Genomic DNA, 14,364 nt, shown 5'->3' with positions numbered 1-14,364 from the left:
AAGTAATCTTTCGGCACAGGTAAATGACCCAGCTAAGTCGGAGCTTGGTTCTTCCGCTGGGGTACATGTAGTATTTCCTTTGACGAGGGCTTTGTGAATATTGTACTGGTGATAACCTTAGGAACCTTTGTCTTCTATGATATTCTATTCTATACTCGTATCAATGGTATTAATGGTATCATATAGTATGAAGTGCTGGTAAATACTGGTTTTAGCTGGTAACTGGTGGTAAGTGCTGGTCGCAACTGCCTACAGTTTCCCCCAACGTCACTCGCACTTGCACCTTCTGCCTACACTGCCATTCTCTCACGGAACTTTTCACCTGGCAACTTCCAGTCTCTCCCGTTCCTCACTCCTCACTCCCAGTTAATTCTAGTTGTTACCAGTAATTTCCAACACTTCTGTTTAAAACATCGAGTTCTCCTCCATCGCGCATTCCACAATGCCGTACCGCTTCGGTAAGTAACTGCCCCCTCGTTCTCGTGCTGCCCGTTGTCCAAAGAGACTTGATGGCCGCATCATCCACACCAACTCTTTGCATGAACAATGGCTTGTGTTTATCAAGGGAGAGAATACACTTCCCTTTACTTTTCTATCGACTCCTCTGCGCGTGGACGAAATTCCTGGAATTTCCAAGAGCGCGCTTTGCGCCCGAAGCAGTCCACTTGCGCTCCCTCTCTCTCCACGCTGCTTTCCATCTTCTAATGCCATCCAGCACACAAAGGAAAATGGGGATTTTCAGTAACTGACTGAAAATATAGAGCTTGCGTCCAGCAATCGTGCGGGCTGCCAGACCAAAGAATGCAAAGACAACAAGGTCAAAATCAAGAAGGGTGAGCTGCGCGTCGGCAGCTGGATCGATACCGAACGAGCCCAGTACTGGGCCTGGCGCCACTGGTAAGCCCTTATCATCAAACCCGACTGTACTACTTTATAACACCCTCTCTCAGGGGCTGCACCACGCCTCGTGTGCTTCTGAACATCAAAACGTCCATCGCCGACGAAGAGGATGACAAGCAGCTTGACTTCGATGCTTTGGATGGCTTCGACGAGCTCTCTCCCGAGCATCAAGAGAAGATCAAGACTGCCATCGAGAAGGGCCATATCGAAGATGATGAATGGAAGGGTGTAAGTACTCTAACGCCTGGGTTCCATTTCAGTGCATTGACAAAATCCTGCTAGGACGTCGCGCACAACCGCCCCGGCATGACCGGCATGTTTCCCCGCAAGTCCAAAGCTAAGGCTGTATCTGAGACTCCATCTCCGGTATTTTCTCATTTCTATTCCTCGAGATGTGCAATTGATGACTGATCCTTCTTTTAGAAGAAAACCAACCCGACGCCCGCCGAGGATGCCAAGACCGAGGCCAGTGACAAAGCCAAAGAAGAAAATGCAGCCCAGCCAAAGCACAAAGCCAATAGCAAAGGAAGTGTCAAACCCAAGGGCAAGAATGGAGCCGATGCTACAGATAAAGCTTCGTCTGATGAAAAGAAGCCCACCGGAAAGCGCAAGAAGGCTGCCACTGCTGAGGTGACCCCTGATGATGCACCTATCAATGGCGATCACAACGAGGAAGACGAACTTGCTCCCAAGCGCAAGAGAGCGACCCGTGCTAAAAAGGTGGTCCCTGAGGCAGAAGCCGACGAGAACACCAAGGTCGAGAAGCGAGCCCGCCCTGCTAGGAATGCTGCCAAAGCCAATGGAGGTCGTGCTAAGAAGACTACTCAAGAGAAAGATACTGGAGAAAAGACTGCTGAAAATGCGGAGAAGCCCAAGCGTGGCCGTCGCAAGGCAGCATTGCGACAGGAAGCTGATTAGGTCAACATACTCAGTCAACATACCTAGTTTACCTGTCTGGCTACTTGATTAGCACCATGTCTCACATACTTAATGATTCATCACCACATGTTTGTTCTACTTGATAAGTTTAATTCTTAGTCAGATATCACGCAAAGAAATCAAACTTAATTTAAAAAGCTCAACTACCTCATAAAAATAATGATAATTGATATAAAAACCACTGTTTTATCATAATGAAGCGAGAAAGAAAGCAATCCTCCTAGCAATGCACCTGCATCCCACTCGTTAGAATATATGTGATAACCCACTTACTGATCTTTTTAGAACGCATCAGAAAATACCAGAACGAACAAAACACGAACGCCCAAATCCTGCATGTCCTAGCATCCCTGCCTTGCTATCCCATATCCTCATCAAATTGGCACCCCGGATCCCTCTCCTATCACATACAATCTAATTTCCACCCACTCCCCGGCTCCGAAGTAGAGCATGGACATCCATGTACCTTTCCGGATTATTTTTCAGAAATTCACTGCGCTTATCGTTAATTTCCATACGCAGAAGCGGGTACGAATTCATCACTTTCCAGAACTTCTTCCCATCCTCGTACTGGAAAAGATCAATCGTTTCGGCGATGAACGGCACGATCCACTCCCGAAAGGGATCGCTAGCAGCCAAATGCACCGGATCAACGATGCGGACAACTTCGATCAGGGGCTTAAGAGGATAAATACCTGGATATGAATTCCAGGCAATTTGCAGTTTCTGAATGACGTTCTCCATCAAAAGCTTGATATCAAAAATCCGAGCCTGTTTATAAAGCCGACCGAGACTGAGTATTAGCTTTTGTAGACCCTTGATATCGTCGTTGCCCTGCAGCTGTATACCCTGCAGCTGAAGCTTCCGGCCAATTCTCAGGATATCACCTATTTGTCGTGTTTGGCTTTTGTCGTTGGAATTCTCGTCTCCGGCGTTATTCGCGAAAGGGACTGGATCCTTGACTTCGACAACCCGAGGGTTGAAATGGCCGGAATTTAGAAACATGCAGATCTGCTCGGCTTCTGGTTGATCCTCAACATCAAGATGATGTCGAAAAATTCTTCGGATTGTAGAGCGGTATTCGTCGCGCAGAAGGAAATGATTCTGAACCTGTCGGAAGGTCATTCCCAGAACAAGTTCTTTCTGTTGGCTCTCTTCTGGATCTTCTCCTTCCTCTTGCTTTATATGGCTCGTGGGTGTATTGGTAGACAACGCCTAACCCCGTCAGTAAATGTTATGTGCGATTTCAAATTCTGCATATATCCGATGTAAAACGTACTGGGAACCGGGCAATATGGGAGCCCGCGGGTGCGGAACTTTCACTCTTTACGTCTTCTTTATCCGACGAAAGATCATCTGAATCCGAATCGGAGGAGATTTTGGCAAAGACATGGTCGTAGCCATCTGGTCGAATAAGCTCCATTTGCTTACCACGTTTGCCTTTCATGATTTCTTCATCATCGGCCATTTTGAGCCAGAAATCAATTTCGGGGGAAATCCTAGCCAGGTCAAGAACTTCCTGAAATAGCTTCTCATCTTCTTCTCCGAAGATAGCAGCATATTTGACCGGTGGGGTTTCGGGCAGATTGAAGAGCTCTTTGACAGAAGCGTAACGGCTACCGAATTTGTTAGCAAATGTAGCTATTATTGCAGGGATTCAGGTAGGTGAGTGCTTTGAAAGACCCTTCAATACCAGAGTAGCTAACTTCAGCGAAGTAGCCAACTTACAAGGTGTTTCTTGCAGGTAGGAAGCATGGGTAACATCTTTCGCTAGTGGGCGTAGTCCAGGTTCCGTCGGCAGGTTTCGCCTCGGAAGGCCGACGATGAAGTCCATGGCGCTCAATTTCGTCGTCCGGAAGTATGATAGCAACCCATATGTCTGTCTTGTAGTCCCGGCGAGCGCTTTTAAAGCGATGGAGGTAGGCTTGACCGGGGTGTAGCTCTACCATTCGATTGGCAGGTTTTAGGCCCTGTGCAAACATGACTCGTTGTGTCATTTTGAAGAAAGGATTTCGTCCTGAAAACGGAATAATTGAAGGTTTTAGTTCAGTGGGACAGGGTAAGTAGGGAACAGAACTGAACAGGTCTGGCGGATCAGTTGAGGAATGGGTAGGTACCTGGTTCAGTGAGAATGTAGGCGATTGAGTAGATTCTGAGATTGAAGCGGTCGAGAAACCTTAGCGAGATTCTCAAGGGAGATGCAGAAGAATAGAGGAAAGAGGAAAGACCTTGGGAGGAAGACGTATAAGGAGTATTGTGGGCAGACATATAGTAAGAGGTAACGAATAGGTGAAGCGTATTTTGAAAAAGAGAATACGCCGCGATGGCGATGGTACACAATTGGAGAAGAAAAGAAAAACCTTAGGCTTACCTTTGCGCTGGCTAGTGTAAAGATCGTCGAATGCACTAGAAGGGCAAGAAGTAATGGTGCGGGAGGGAAAAGGTCACGACGGAAACAAATAGAAGAAGAAGAAGAAGAAGAAGAAGAAGAAGAAGAAGAAGAAGAAGAAGAAGAAGAAGAAGAAGAAGAAGAAGAAGAAGAAGAAGAAGAAGAAGAATGGCGCGGGTTTGAAGCATGCAGGAGTTGAGATGCAAGATGTAAGGGAACCGAAGGCAGTCAGTGGCTAAAAGAAGAAGGTTAGAAAGATTCAGCGACCTCGATACGTCATATTCTGCCAAGGACTCTTCGTATAGACTCGAACGATAGATTGTGATGAAAGGGATAAGCCGAGGAAGAAAAAGACACCACTGGAATAAAGTCCAAATGCCATGCCATTCATTGTGAACCTCACAATACCCGCCTATTTGAGGAAACTTTCCAGGATGCGCTTTTTCCAGATACAAAAAAAGATACGACATACAGAATTTTCAATTCAGGTTTACTTGAAGATGATTGAGGTGGCCGGATTTCTCATTTCTGATTTCTTGATAGCTAAAGAGGCTATCGGCTATGGATACAGGCACTGCCTGAATAAGGAGTGGAGACATAGTGTCAATAGATAGCAAAAAAATAACAAGACAACAGAACAGACAATGCAGACAATACGCGGAAATTTCGTCGGTGGTTAGAACGTCAAGGAGTGAAGAGGTTAACGCAAGTCAATGCCAGAACCCTCAAGACGCCGGGTACAATTAAAAATGATTAGGCGGTTTCTTCAAACCAAACAAATGACGACCAACCTCGATGGAAAGAAGAGGTAATATGCTGTCAAAGCAAAAGGGCGACTGGCCAAAATCGCAGTGAAATAGTCATTCTGGTTCATAAGCAATCCTTCCTATCCATTTCAATGTCAATTTGTGTTGTTTATGCCGCAAAATCGAGAACCGTAAGGACGACGAGACAACCGACTAGAACAACAGCTTTGGGGTCCGTCTGAGGCTGTTATAGAATAAGCATTCCAATGTAATAATTTGGGGGCGATATAAGTAGCAGTCAACGAAGCCTGACAAGATCAGGCAACGAACGAGAAAAGTTGGAGGGATCCTACCGGATCTCCGCAAGGTCATCCATATGGTTGCACATAGCCACAAATAGGTCAAAAAATAACTTGCCACCGTTCTCCATCTCCATCTGCATGGTTCCGCTTCTCTTGAAAGTCTTGCGACTTCGGATAATGAGAGCCAGATAATGAGCGCGCAGTCGAGACTCGGAATCCGGAGTGTTGTCATACGCATAGCGAGCAGATCGTAAGATCACATCGGCCGGGATATCAGTTTGAAGACCTTGCTTACGGAGAGCAATGCGCTTCAAGTCTTCCAGACCGTACTTCTCGGCAGTGCAATAGACCACCGTATCCCGAAGAACGATATCTCCCACGCCTGGGTGGAAGAAAGTCGCCTCACTCGACCCGCGGCCACCATTGTTATTGGTTTCCTGGGCATTCTCAAGGTACCAAGAGTCCCGACGCTTGCCATGCAGCAGGCGTGGGTAGTAGTCACCCTTGTACAAAAACTCGAGAATGCACGACAGGATTTCGGGCTCCCTATGTGTATGGCATTAGGTTACCACTGTGGCCGAGGCCGTATCGAGGGGGCTCTTACTCGGCGGGCAGCTCCAGTTGCTTTGTGCCTTCCTCCAGAGATTTTTCCTTCAAGATCATACGAAGATATGGCGAAAGAGACAGAACATCCTCATGTGCAGCGAAAAGACGCTGCTCTTGACCGACTATCATCGATATGATAGGGCTAGTTAGAGCGCTATAATTATTAGGTTAGTGATTGTGATTCCAAGCTTGAAGAATCGAAACTTTACCACCTTCCCACCGAAGGAGCGTCCGTGTTGCTGTCCACTTTCTCCTGCATCTTCTCTTTGGCCTGTTCGTCGTACCTCTTCTTGCCAGCCTTGACGGTCTTTCCCGCCCGGCTTTTCGAAGAAAAGGAACGTCTAAACATCACGGTGCGGACTTGAGTACTCGACCTGGAATATGTGTTGAACTGACGAGGAAATCCTGAGCGATCAGAAGGAATGATATGAGTTGGTCAAATGAGGGAAAAAGCGACGCTGCGGGTCACAGGAGCATGTGAGAGAGCCTGGAAAGCCGGTACCGACTCTGGCTTTCTCGTTTCATCAAGAGACGAGATGAGACAGATTTCGGATTGGGCTTTTGCATTCGCGAGTTCAGAACTCACGGCGCGGGTTGTCGACTCTGGCAAGCGTAAAGAGAAAAGGAAAAGCACGGGGGAAGAGGGGAGACCAGTGATATTTAAGACACGGGGTCAGGTGATATCAACTGCAGGTGCCGCCATCACCGGGGCGCAGGCGATGCGGCGCATTGCAAGCTCGCTGGCTGCTTTGCCAACGGGCGTTCGGAGTGTGGCGCCAAAGGTGATGGTGGGATTGGCTGGCCGCTGCACGATCGGCGTTGCGATATGCACGTCGGTTCTGCCTAGTGGAGGCTAGATCACTATACATACCGAAGAGGGGCGGTGGAGGTATGGAGTATATAGCAAGGTATATTGAATTCAATAGTTAAAATAAACTTGAAGTTGCGAAAGACAAATGGAGTGGTAGGGTATTGATCATGTTGAATGCTCCAACACCTCTAGCATTTTTGACAAGTGACAAGTCATTGATACAACAAGTCTTTCTTGCCCGCAAGAAAGAGAAGTAGGCACTTTGGGATTCAGCACGGCTGCCTTGTCGAATCCAAATGATTACAGGCGAAGTGTCTTACTCAGAGCATCCTCTTAAGACAAAATGCCACACCCAGCAGCACCAAGCGTCACGCCAAAGCTTTGAAAGTGACCAGCAGTCACGCCGACCATACCATTTCCAGCAGAGCATGACAGATCGCGCTGGCCATCGCACCTTTTGCAGGTAAGCGCAAGTCCTGAGCTATAGTACTCCTGTTTGAGACAATGAGTCTTAGAATTAGATTTCCATGGGTTCGGAGGTTGGGGCAACTCACGGTTCCGTAATGCTTAAAACTGTATGGAATTGTGATGTACATGTTCTTGAACCTGGTTAGAAATAACTCTCATACAGCAAGGCATTAGACCTAGACCTAGAAGGACTCACCGGGACGCCATCAGCAGCGTTGTTTCCGCGGTTCAGGGTTCCCTTGAGAGATCCTGCAAAATTGGCCCAGGCTTCGTTTCCGATAGGGAAAGCAGCCAGGGCATTGCTGGTGATTTCCTTGCCGGGGGAAGTTCTGCGAGAGCGCCACGTAGGAGATGTAGGTAAGCGCGCCACCAAGTGAATGCCCCGTTGACTCCAGGGTATAGTCGGGATACTTCGCGATTAGAGACTTAACCTCAGAGATCACGTCGTCATGCACAGCAGACCAGGGACGGTTGACACCCCTCATGATTTGTACGCCTGCAGGAAAAGTGACTCCAGACAACGATGGAGTAACCAAAGTAGTATCAACATCGTTCAGAATATCCGTAACTAGTGTACTGATTAGACGGATGTGTGATCTCCGACAGAAGAGGTGAAATACCAGTTGTCGACCCCCTCATCACCACTGTAATTTTCTTGTTATCTGTCGAATACCCAACATAGCCCTAGAAAAGTCATTAAGGAGCGGATTCTATTTGTCCACGATCAACTTACCTGGGTGTCGGTCAAAGTATCTCGGATCTGCTTAGTGATTGTCACATCAAAAGCTTTGCCGATGCAGCCGGTATAGGCAGCAGAGGAGAGTTTCGCAGCACGGGCAAGGGGGCTGAAGGCACTGGTATCTGTTTAGATAAAGGTCTCAGAGACGTTGTCATCATAAGGCAATTGTAACAGAGGGTGGGATCCGCAAACCGGTTGTAGCCCGCGATTGCAGTGTTGGGACTGCAATGGCCTGGGAGATTAAGGCAAGAAGACAAAATCCCTTCATTTTCAGATAATATAGGAAGCTATAAGTAAAAGTCTTTCTTCTTGGTGTGGTAACTGAAGTTTTATCTGGTTGTTTTAAAAAAAGAAACCACTGGGGAGAAAAGCTGTTTAAGAATTCTCTGCGACTACTAGTATATGTTACATCGACATTGGCCTCGGTAAGAGTTGGAAGGCTTGGATGCAATATTTCGGAATATTTGTTTGATAGCTAGGACATTCGAAATATGGGCTCCGCGACGAAAAAGGGAATAACATAAAGCTAGAACAATGCTATGCAGATTGATGGAGCAAGGTCCGCTCTGGTGTGCATCGGGAATTGCAGGGTGAAAATGTGTGATATCCTGGGCAAGAAGCAAAAGCGTGTTGGTATTTTGACGAGCGAAACATCCGAGGCTTGGGGAAGCTTCTCGGGACTCGAAAAGCCCTTTTCATTTTAGAGGCATCGAGTAACTGACGAGACGGGTTACCGTTGCAACCTGTGATGGGGTCTAGTCATGCAGCAGGAGGTAGCCAAGATAATTTCCAACGGTAATATCGAGCGGGAATGGTAAAAATGTAGTTATTTTAGCGGGTTGTCCCGATTTGGTTTCCAGCCTTCAAGCTGGTTTCCCTGTTGAATGGCTCTCCGGCAAGTCCGGGGAACGGGCGTTGCGGGGAACACTAGCGGCGATGACAAGCCCGAAAATGAGGATTAGACCCTGTACTTCGTATTAATACATGTCTAAGTAGTGGACAGCCGTGTTCTTTCACTGGTCATAGTTTTCTCGGTATCGACGATCTCGTCGCCAGTCCGACCCCGCCATTCGTCTCTCTCATCAACGTTTTGAGACACTCTATCATAGATCAGGATGTAAAAGTTCAGGCGTCTTTCACGATATACATACTCTTACTACGCTTGACAGCTTATAAAATGGTTAATAAGACAAAAGTCATGCAGGGTTTTAGGAAAAGGTGCCAGTACCGCGATCCATTTTCGTCTCTAGGTCATGCGGGGAAGAGAAAGATCCGGAGATGATCGGTTACACTTTGCCAGAATTGATCAAATGTTTCTTTTGTCACTATAGCGAATCCGACCAGCCTTGCAGTGTATAGGTCGAATCTTGAGAAATGAGATTAATACGGAGTTGGCACAATAATGGTGAAACTTTTCTCGGGATTTGATTGGCGAACATCCATTACTAAGGCTGGTCCCCGCGAGTCTCGATCATCAGAGCTTAGTCTGAGATCCCAGAGCACATTAGAATACCAAGATGCCGAGCCGGCAGTTAGCGATCCGGCACTTAGAAGCCGAGGCTGAGGCTTTGGAGACACCTCCGATTGATCAAAAGAGGAAATCCCCCGTGGGTCAGTGTTCCTGGTTGAATAGTGTGTGTGGACAAACAATAGAGATGGGATATTCCTCCGATGCAAAGGGTTTGAAGAACGGAAAAAGACCGATGCAGGTGGTTTGGCTTACGCCTCCGTCTTGGAACGGTGGGGTAATTATGAAATTGTGAGAGAGTTGTAGTTTTGTTGAATTACTACAGAAGTGATACTAGTTCTGCTGGTAACTCCTATCCTATATCTCCGAGTCGCATTTACACTATTCTCCTCGCCTGGTCATGCCTTCAAGGTGTTAACCTCGACTTCATCCTAAGGTCACACAAGACTGGAACTTGGAGATGCTGAGAATACAATAGATGACTACTAGGTATAAAGGCAACACTGAAAGTCTCCAAGGTTTTCGGTTATCATTTTCCAAGGTTTCAATGTCCAAGTTTTTCAAATTGACACGATGAGTCGATACATGGGTAATGTTAGCACTGGGTAATACTACTATATATTGCAGCTTGGACCACACTGTTCAGAGACACCTGGGCATATATACTTCCAAGAAGTTTCGTAGTACTCCAGGGCTACTATAAACTACTATTATGTATCCTTCTACGGATATTATACTATTATGTGACCTTCTATGTTTACTCTGATTTTCTTACTATGTGCTGGGAGCTCAGCCAGAGAAGCAGTGGCGATCTAGGGCCGATGATGTGGCGGTGAACGTATGTGGCGGTGCATGATGAGGGGAGTTTGGTGGAATGTGGAATGTGTGGGGTTCGTCCCCCATGCCAGCGACCGGTGATATCATCGGGTGATCGCAACAGCTGCTCCCCCAAAAAAATAAAAAATGCGCCTGATCTTGAGATCGCTGATTTACTCTTCTTCACAACTCTGACCACCGTACTATTTCAAGTTGCTTAGAACTACTACTGTCGATCTTTCTACAACCCTTGCCGCCTCACAGGGTGATCTATCGACCCAGGGCCACGCGCTCAGCCCCCCCTACCTCTCTACGCGCCCATCGCGTTTCATCGGTCGTTTGTTCTTTGTTTGCGATACACCTGCTCCTTTCTTTTCTCGAAACAACCTTGGAATAACTGGAAATACACAAGTCCTGTAACTTCACCATGGCCATGGACTATTTGAAGAATCGCCGCCGCTCCTCCCAGATCATGCAAACTCCAAACCCTGTCCTGACCTCCGAGGATGAAGCCTTCCTGCAACAAGTTACCTCCCAACAGGAACATACACCTGGCTCAGCGGGGCCAAGCGGTGGAAATGCAACGGATTTTGCAGCAGAGAGCCCCGTCCACCCTGGTCTGAAGGAATCTGCCCAGGATGTTCCTCTTCCAGCGTCACCAGCAGAAGAATTTGGAAAGGAGTTGGGAGAAGAGGCCCGCGAGAACCCCGAAACTACCGAGACGAAATCCGAGCCTCCAAAGTCACAAGATTCGAAAACCTCGGACAAGAAAAAAAAAACGTTGGACTGCGATGTTTTGGAAGAAGGATCCTGATTCCAAGAAGGTGCGCATCGATGATAAACGAGTACCTGCGCAACGCTAATGAAAATTTTGCCTAAAGAAGAAGAGTTCTAGTCCCGAAGGTAAAGACAAGTCCGATATACCTACCGCATCGACCTCAGCCTCCAACGGAAACGGACAAGAAGCCTCGAAGGACGAAGAAGACATGAAGGATATACTCGAGCACTTGAACCTGGCAGCAGAGAACAATAAGGTGTTCTCAATGAGCGAAGAGACACAGGAATTACTTCGGAAGTTCAAGTTGATCTTCAAAGATCTTATCAATGGCGTTCCAACGGCCTACCACGATTTGGAAATGCTGTTGACCAACGGGAATCGACAACTTCAAGATACCTATACCAAGCTCCCCGGTCCGATGCAGAAATTGATCGAGAAGCTCCCAGAGAAATGGACGGAGACTTTGGCACCAGAAATGATTGCCGTGGCCGGCGAAAGAGCGTCCAAAAGTGGCGTCAACATGGAGAATGTGGGCAAGGCTGCTGCGGCGGCGGAGAAGATGGGCCTTAGTGTTCCAAGTCTGAAGGAACTTGTCTCCAAACCCGCTGCGATTGTGGGAATGCTTCGGTCGATCATGACCTTCCTGCGAGCTCGTTTCCCGGCTGTATTGGGCATGAATGTTCTTTGGTCGCTGGCACTATTCAGTAAGTGGAGAGAGAAGGACTCAAATTTGAGCTATATGCTAATGATTATCTCCTTCAGTTTTGCTGTTCGTTTTGTGGTATTGCCATAAGCGCGGACGGGAGGTTCGTCTAGAGAACGAACGCTTGGTCACGGAGGAGGAAATCAACCAGCTTAATGAAGACAATCCCGAGGGTAGAATTCGTGCCACAGAGACTTTGACCACGACAGCTCCCCAGGGTGCCTCATCAGAGGAAGTTCGCGAAGGAGTGAAGAAGGCGGAGGAAGCCCGGGCCTCAGCTGCAGACGTACCTTCTGTTTCATCTCCGCAGAGCGGCAACGGTGAGATTGAAAATGTTCGCCCAGCTCCTGTTCCAACTAGGTCGAAGTCTCGATTGTCTATTTTCGGTCGATCTAAGCCGCCCACTGAGCCAAATCCTAATATTTCACCATACCCCGGTACATAATGGATATACCCTCGTCTTGTCACAATAATCGTGGTTGGTTCTCATAGATTGATTTAACTAGGTTGATTACATACGAAATTATATGATGCTTGAATATTACCGTTTATCCTTGTTATTATTAGAAATTGCTACTATAGACCCGGCCATAGAAGGAATAAAGAAGGGCGGCACTGGCAATTCGGAAATCGGCAGTCTTTTATATCCCCTTGAAAGTGATTAGAAGAAACAGATATCAGAATGAGGATAACGGATATTGACTCCAATCGCTTTATTGCCGGTCTACGACTAGGAGCATTCCATTGATCCAGAAGATCACACGTTGCTTAGTAGGCTCAAAACTAGTTCTATCTACCATTGGATGTTGCAACTCGGCCCACTCCGTTCTTCGAGAATTTTTTCTTGCCTCGGAAGGAGCAGGACAGGTGTTCTCCGAAGCGCTCTGCCGGGCTTAAAAATAGGCTAGCGCCGAGCGGATTTCGGCCGCCGATCGACGGTTGATACCATTGGCAAAGGGGAGAATTTTCAGCTCCACCCAGCCACTGCGGGGCGAGAGATGATCTTGCAGGCACCACGAGAGATGGGGGGGGGGGGGGCAAAAGGGAGCATCCTATCCCTTGCAGTAGAATTCGGGGCAGATAGCCGCCCAACTCAACTGTGATGAGCCCAAGCTGACTTTACTTTATCAGCCCGGTCGATCTATCTCATGCAGGTAGGATCCCGCCGTGTTGTCCCCCCTGCTTACCGCTTCTTTCATTCATTTCCCCCTCCCCCCAGAAAAAGAATGAGGTGGAGGGGGTAGAGAGTGAAGAGGGGCGCAGGTGGCCGGGACCAACAGCTTCAGAGCTGTGCCGCGGAATAGACAGTCCCGAGTTGTTGCCACCGAGGAAGAAAAAAACCAAAACGAGAGTCAGATCCAGCCAATCGCAAACACGACAGAGGGCCGAAGGGGTTCGAACTGCCTTCGTGTCAACAATATGATTCATCGTATCGTTATGACTCTGATCTGGCTATGAATCATCATGCACGGGTCAAGGCCAGCCCTGAGCGTTGGGTGCAGGTGCAGGTGCAGGCTTGTACTAGTTAACGACTGTAGCACATGTCAGTCTATTTTGTACTGCAGGTTTTAGCCAACTGGTATAGTGCTGTCTGTATTCACTATTTTTTGTTCCCTGAGTTTCCGTCCATCTGGCGCGGCTCTCTCTTTTTCCATTTCTTTCTTTATTTTTTGGCTGGTCGGACAATTCGGGTCGTGGAACCGTGCTGGACCCGCAGGATTTGCTAATGATGCTTAGGGGGGGGGTTTTAGTTTTTCTCCCCTCTTTTTTTTTTGGCTGTACGAGTAGAATTGAAATAGTGTTGGTCTTTATGATTAGCTTGGAGTATGATAAAGTATATGTACTTATGTACTCGTATTAACTATACTGTAAACAGAGAATAATGACTATATCTAACATAGTATCTATATCTGATATTCCAATCTAACCGTAGTTCTACCAGTACAAGTGTACTACTAAGTACTCCGGTCTTCTGTAGTCCTCTATGTAATGCTACTGCTTGCATCTGCCATGATGTGATTGGACCAAGAAAATGCGGTGAGTAACGCGGGCGAATGACGGACGGGCAGAAAGGCCCCACTTGCGGTTTGGCGGGAAAAATCGACATCCCTTCTAAAAGTGAGAGAGAGAGAGAAGACTCCCTCTTCCCTCCGCATACCAACCACTCTACACTACTCTACCACTTTCAACTTTACCCCCCCAATCTTTACCCTTCACCTCCAAACACCCTACTTTGATACCGTCGAGAATTCCAAATGGCTTCCGTGCAGCTGTAATTCCCTCGCTGGGGAACCCTCCCTTGGTTCCCCAGTCCTACAGCTCCGATCCTTCAATTCCACTTGACGATATCGTTTCCTCTTTCAACGCCCGCTGTGAAGCGTTGGAATTGCCCCCAAGTACACTCCCAGAAGAAGCACTTTGACGTCCAAGTTGGACCGGAGGTGTTTTCGTGGTTACGAATATTCACCATCAACCTCCCGGCCCTCTCCCTCACCGATCCCTCACCCTCACCTTCACCTCCCTCTCTTCATCCGCCCTTGACGAACTCCTTTCTCTCTCTCTCCTCAATCATTCCGTGGTAAATTCCACTGTCGACATATTTCATCCTCTTCATCTCATACCCTCCAAATTCCTAATCCCTCGCGGAGAAACCGAAGGAAGAAAAATTTACGACATCCCACCTTCACTCCAAAGATTTA

General features: G+C 47.6%; 5 protein-coding genes across 5 annotated transcripts; 2 read left to right on the top strand and 3 right to left on the bottom strand.

Moving 5' to 3' along the window:
* Positions 1 to 442: 442 nt before the first annotated feature.
* Positions 443 to 1,818, top strand: N7509_009096 (PARP-type zinc finger-containing protein; the record flags this gene model as incomplete). Its single annotated transcript, XM_056633733.1, has 5 exons — positions 443 to 458; positions 762 to 897; positions 951 to 1,128; positions 1,183 to 1,266; positions 1,324 to 1,818. 5 exons carry the CDS (start codon positions 443 to 445, stop codon positions 1,816 to 1,818), a joined length of 909 nt encoding a protein of 302 aa, XP_056484353.1.
* Positions 1,819 to 2,253: 435 nt separating this feature from the next.
* Positions 2,254 to 3,836, bottom strand: N7509_009095 (uncharacterized protein; the record flags this gene model as incomplete). The annotated part of the gene is made up of 3 exons (XM_056633732.1): positions 2,254 to 3,054; positions 3,119 to 3,455; positions 3,568 to 3,836. The coding sequence occupies 3 exons, from the start codon at positions 3,834 to 3,836 to the stop codon at positions 2,254 to 2,256; spliced, it is 1,407 nt and encodes a 468-aa protein (XP_056484352.1).
* Positions 3,837 to 5,323: 1,487 nt separating this feature from the next.
* N7509_009094 (BTB/POZ domain-containing protein) lies at positions 5,324 to 6,231 on the bottom strand (the record flags this gene model as incomplete). Its single annotated transcript, XM_056633731.1, has 3 exons — positions 5,324 to 5,822; positions 5,881 to 6,036; positions 6,092 to 6,231. The coding sequence occupies 3 exons, from the start codon at positions 6,229 to 6,231 to the stop codon at positions 5,324 to 5,326; spliced, it is 795 nt and encodes a 264-aa protein (XP_056484351.1).
* Positions 6,232 to 7,026: 795 nt separating this feature from the next.
* N7509_009093 (putative alkaline lipase) lies at positions 7,027 to 8,168 on the bottom strand (the record flags this gene model as incomplete). Its single annotated transcript, XM_056633730.1, is given in 7 exon segments — positions 7,027 to 7,185; positions 7,248 to 7,292; positions 7,358 to 7,571; positions 7,588 to 7,729; positions 7,782 to 7,845; positions 7,895 to 8,022; positions 8,093 to 8,168. The coding sequence occupies 7 exon segments, from the start codon at positions 8,166 to 8,168 to the stop codon at positions 7,027 to 7,029; spliced, it is 828 nt and encodes a 275-aa protein (XP_056484350.1).
* A 2,443-nt stretch (positions 8,169 to 10,611) lies between these two features.
* N7509_009092 (uncharacterized protein) lies at positions 10,612 to 12,110 on the top strand (the record flags this gene model as incomplete). The annotated part of the gene is made up of 3 exons (XM_056633729.1): positions 10,612 to 10,977; positions 11,066 to 11,666; positions 11,725 to 12,110. 3 exons carry the CDS (start codon positions 10,612 to 10,614, stop codon positions 12,108 to 12,110), a joined length of 1,353 nt encoding a protein of 450 aa, XP_056484349.1.
* Between the last annotated feature and the right edge of the window lie 2,254 nt (positions 12,111 to 14,364).

Source organism: Penicillium cosmopolitanum (assembly GCF_028827165.1).
Source record: "Penicillium cosmopolitanum strain IBT 29677 chromosome Unknown utg000009l:1.0-9042332.0:1.0-9050551.0, whole genome shotgun sequence".
NCBI classification, from domain to species: Eukaryota; Fungi; Ascomycota; class Eurotiomycetes; order Eurotiales; family Aspergillaceae; genus Penicillium; species Penicillium cosmopolitanum.
This window is presented reverse-complemented; position numbering and strand designations above follow the sequence as displayed.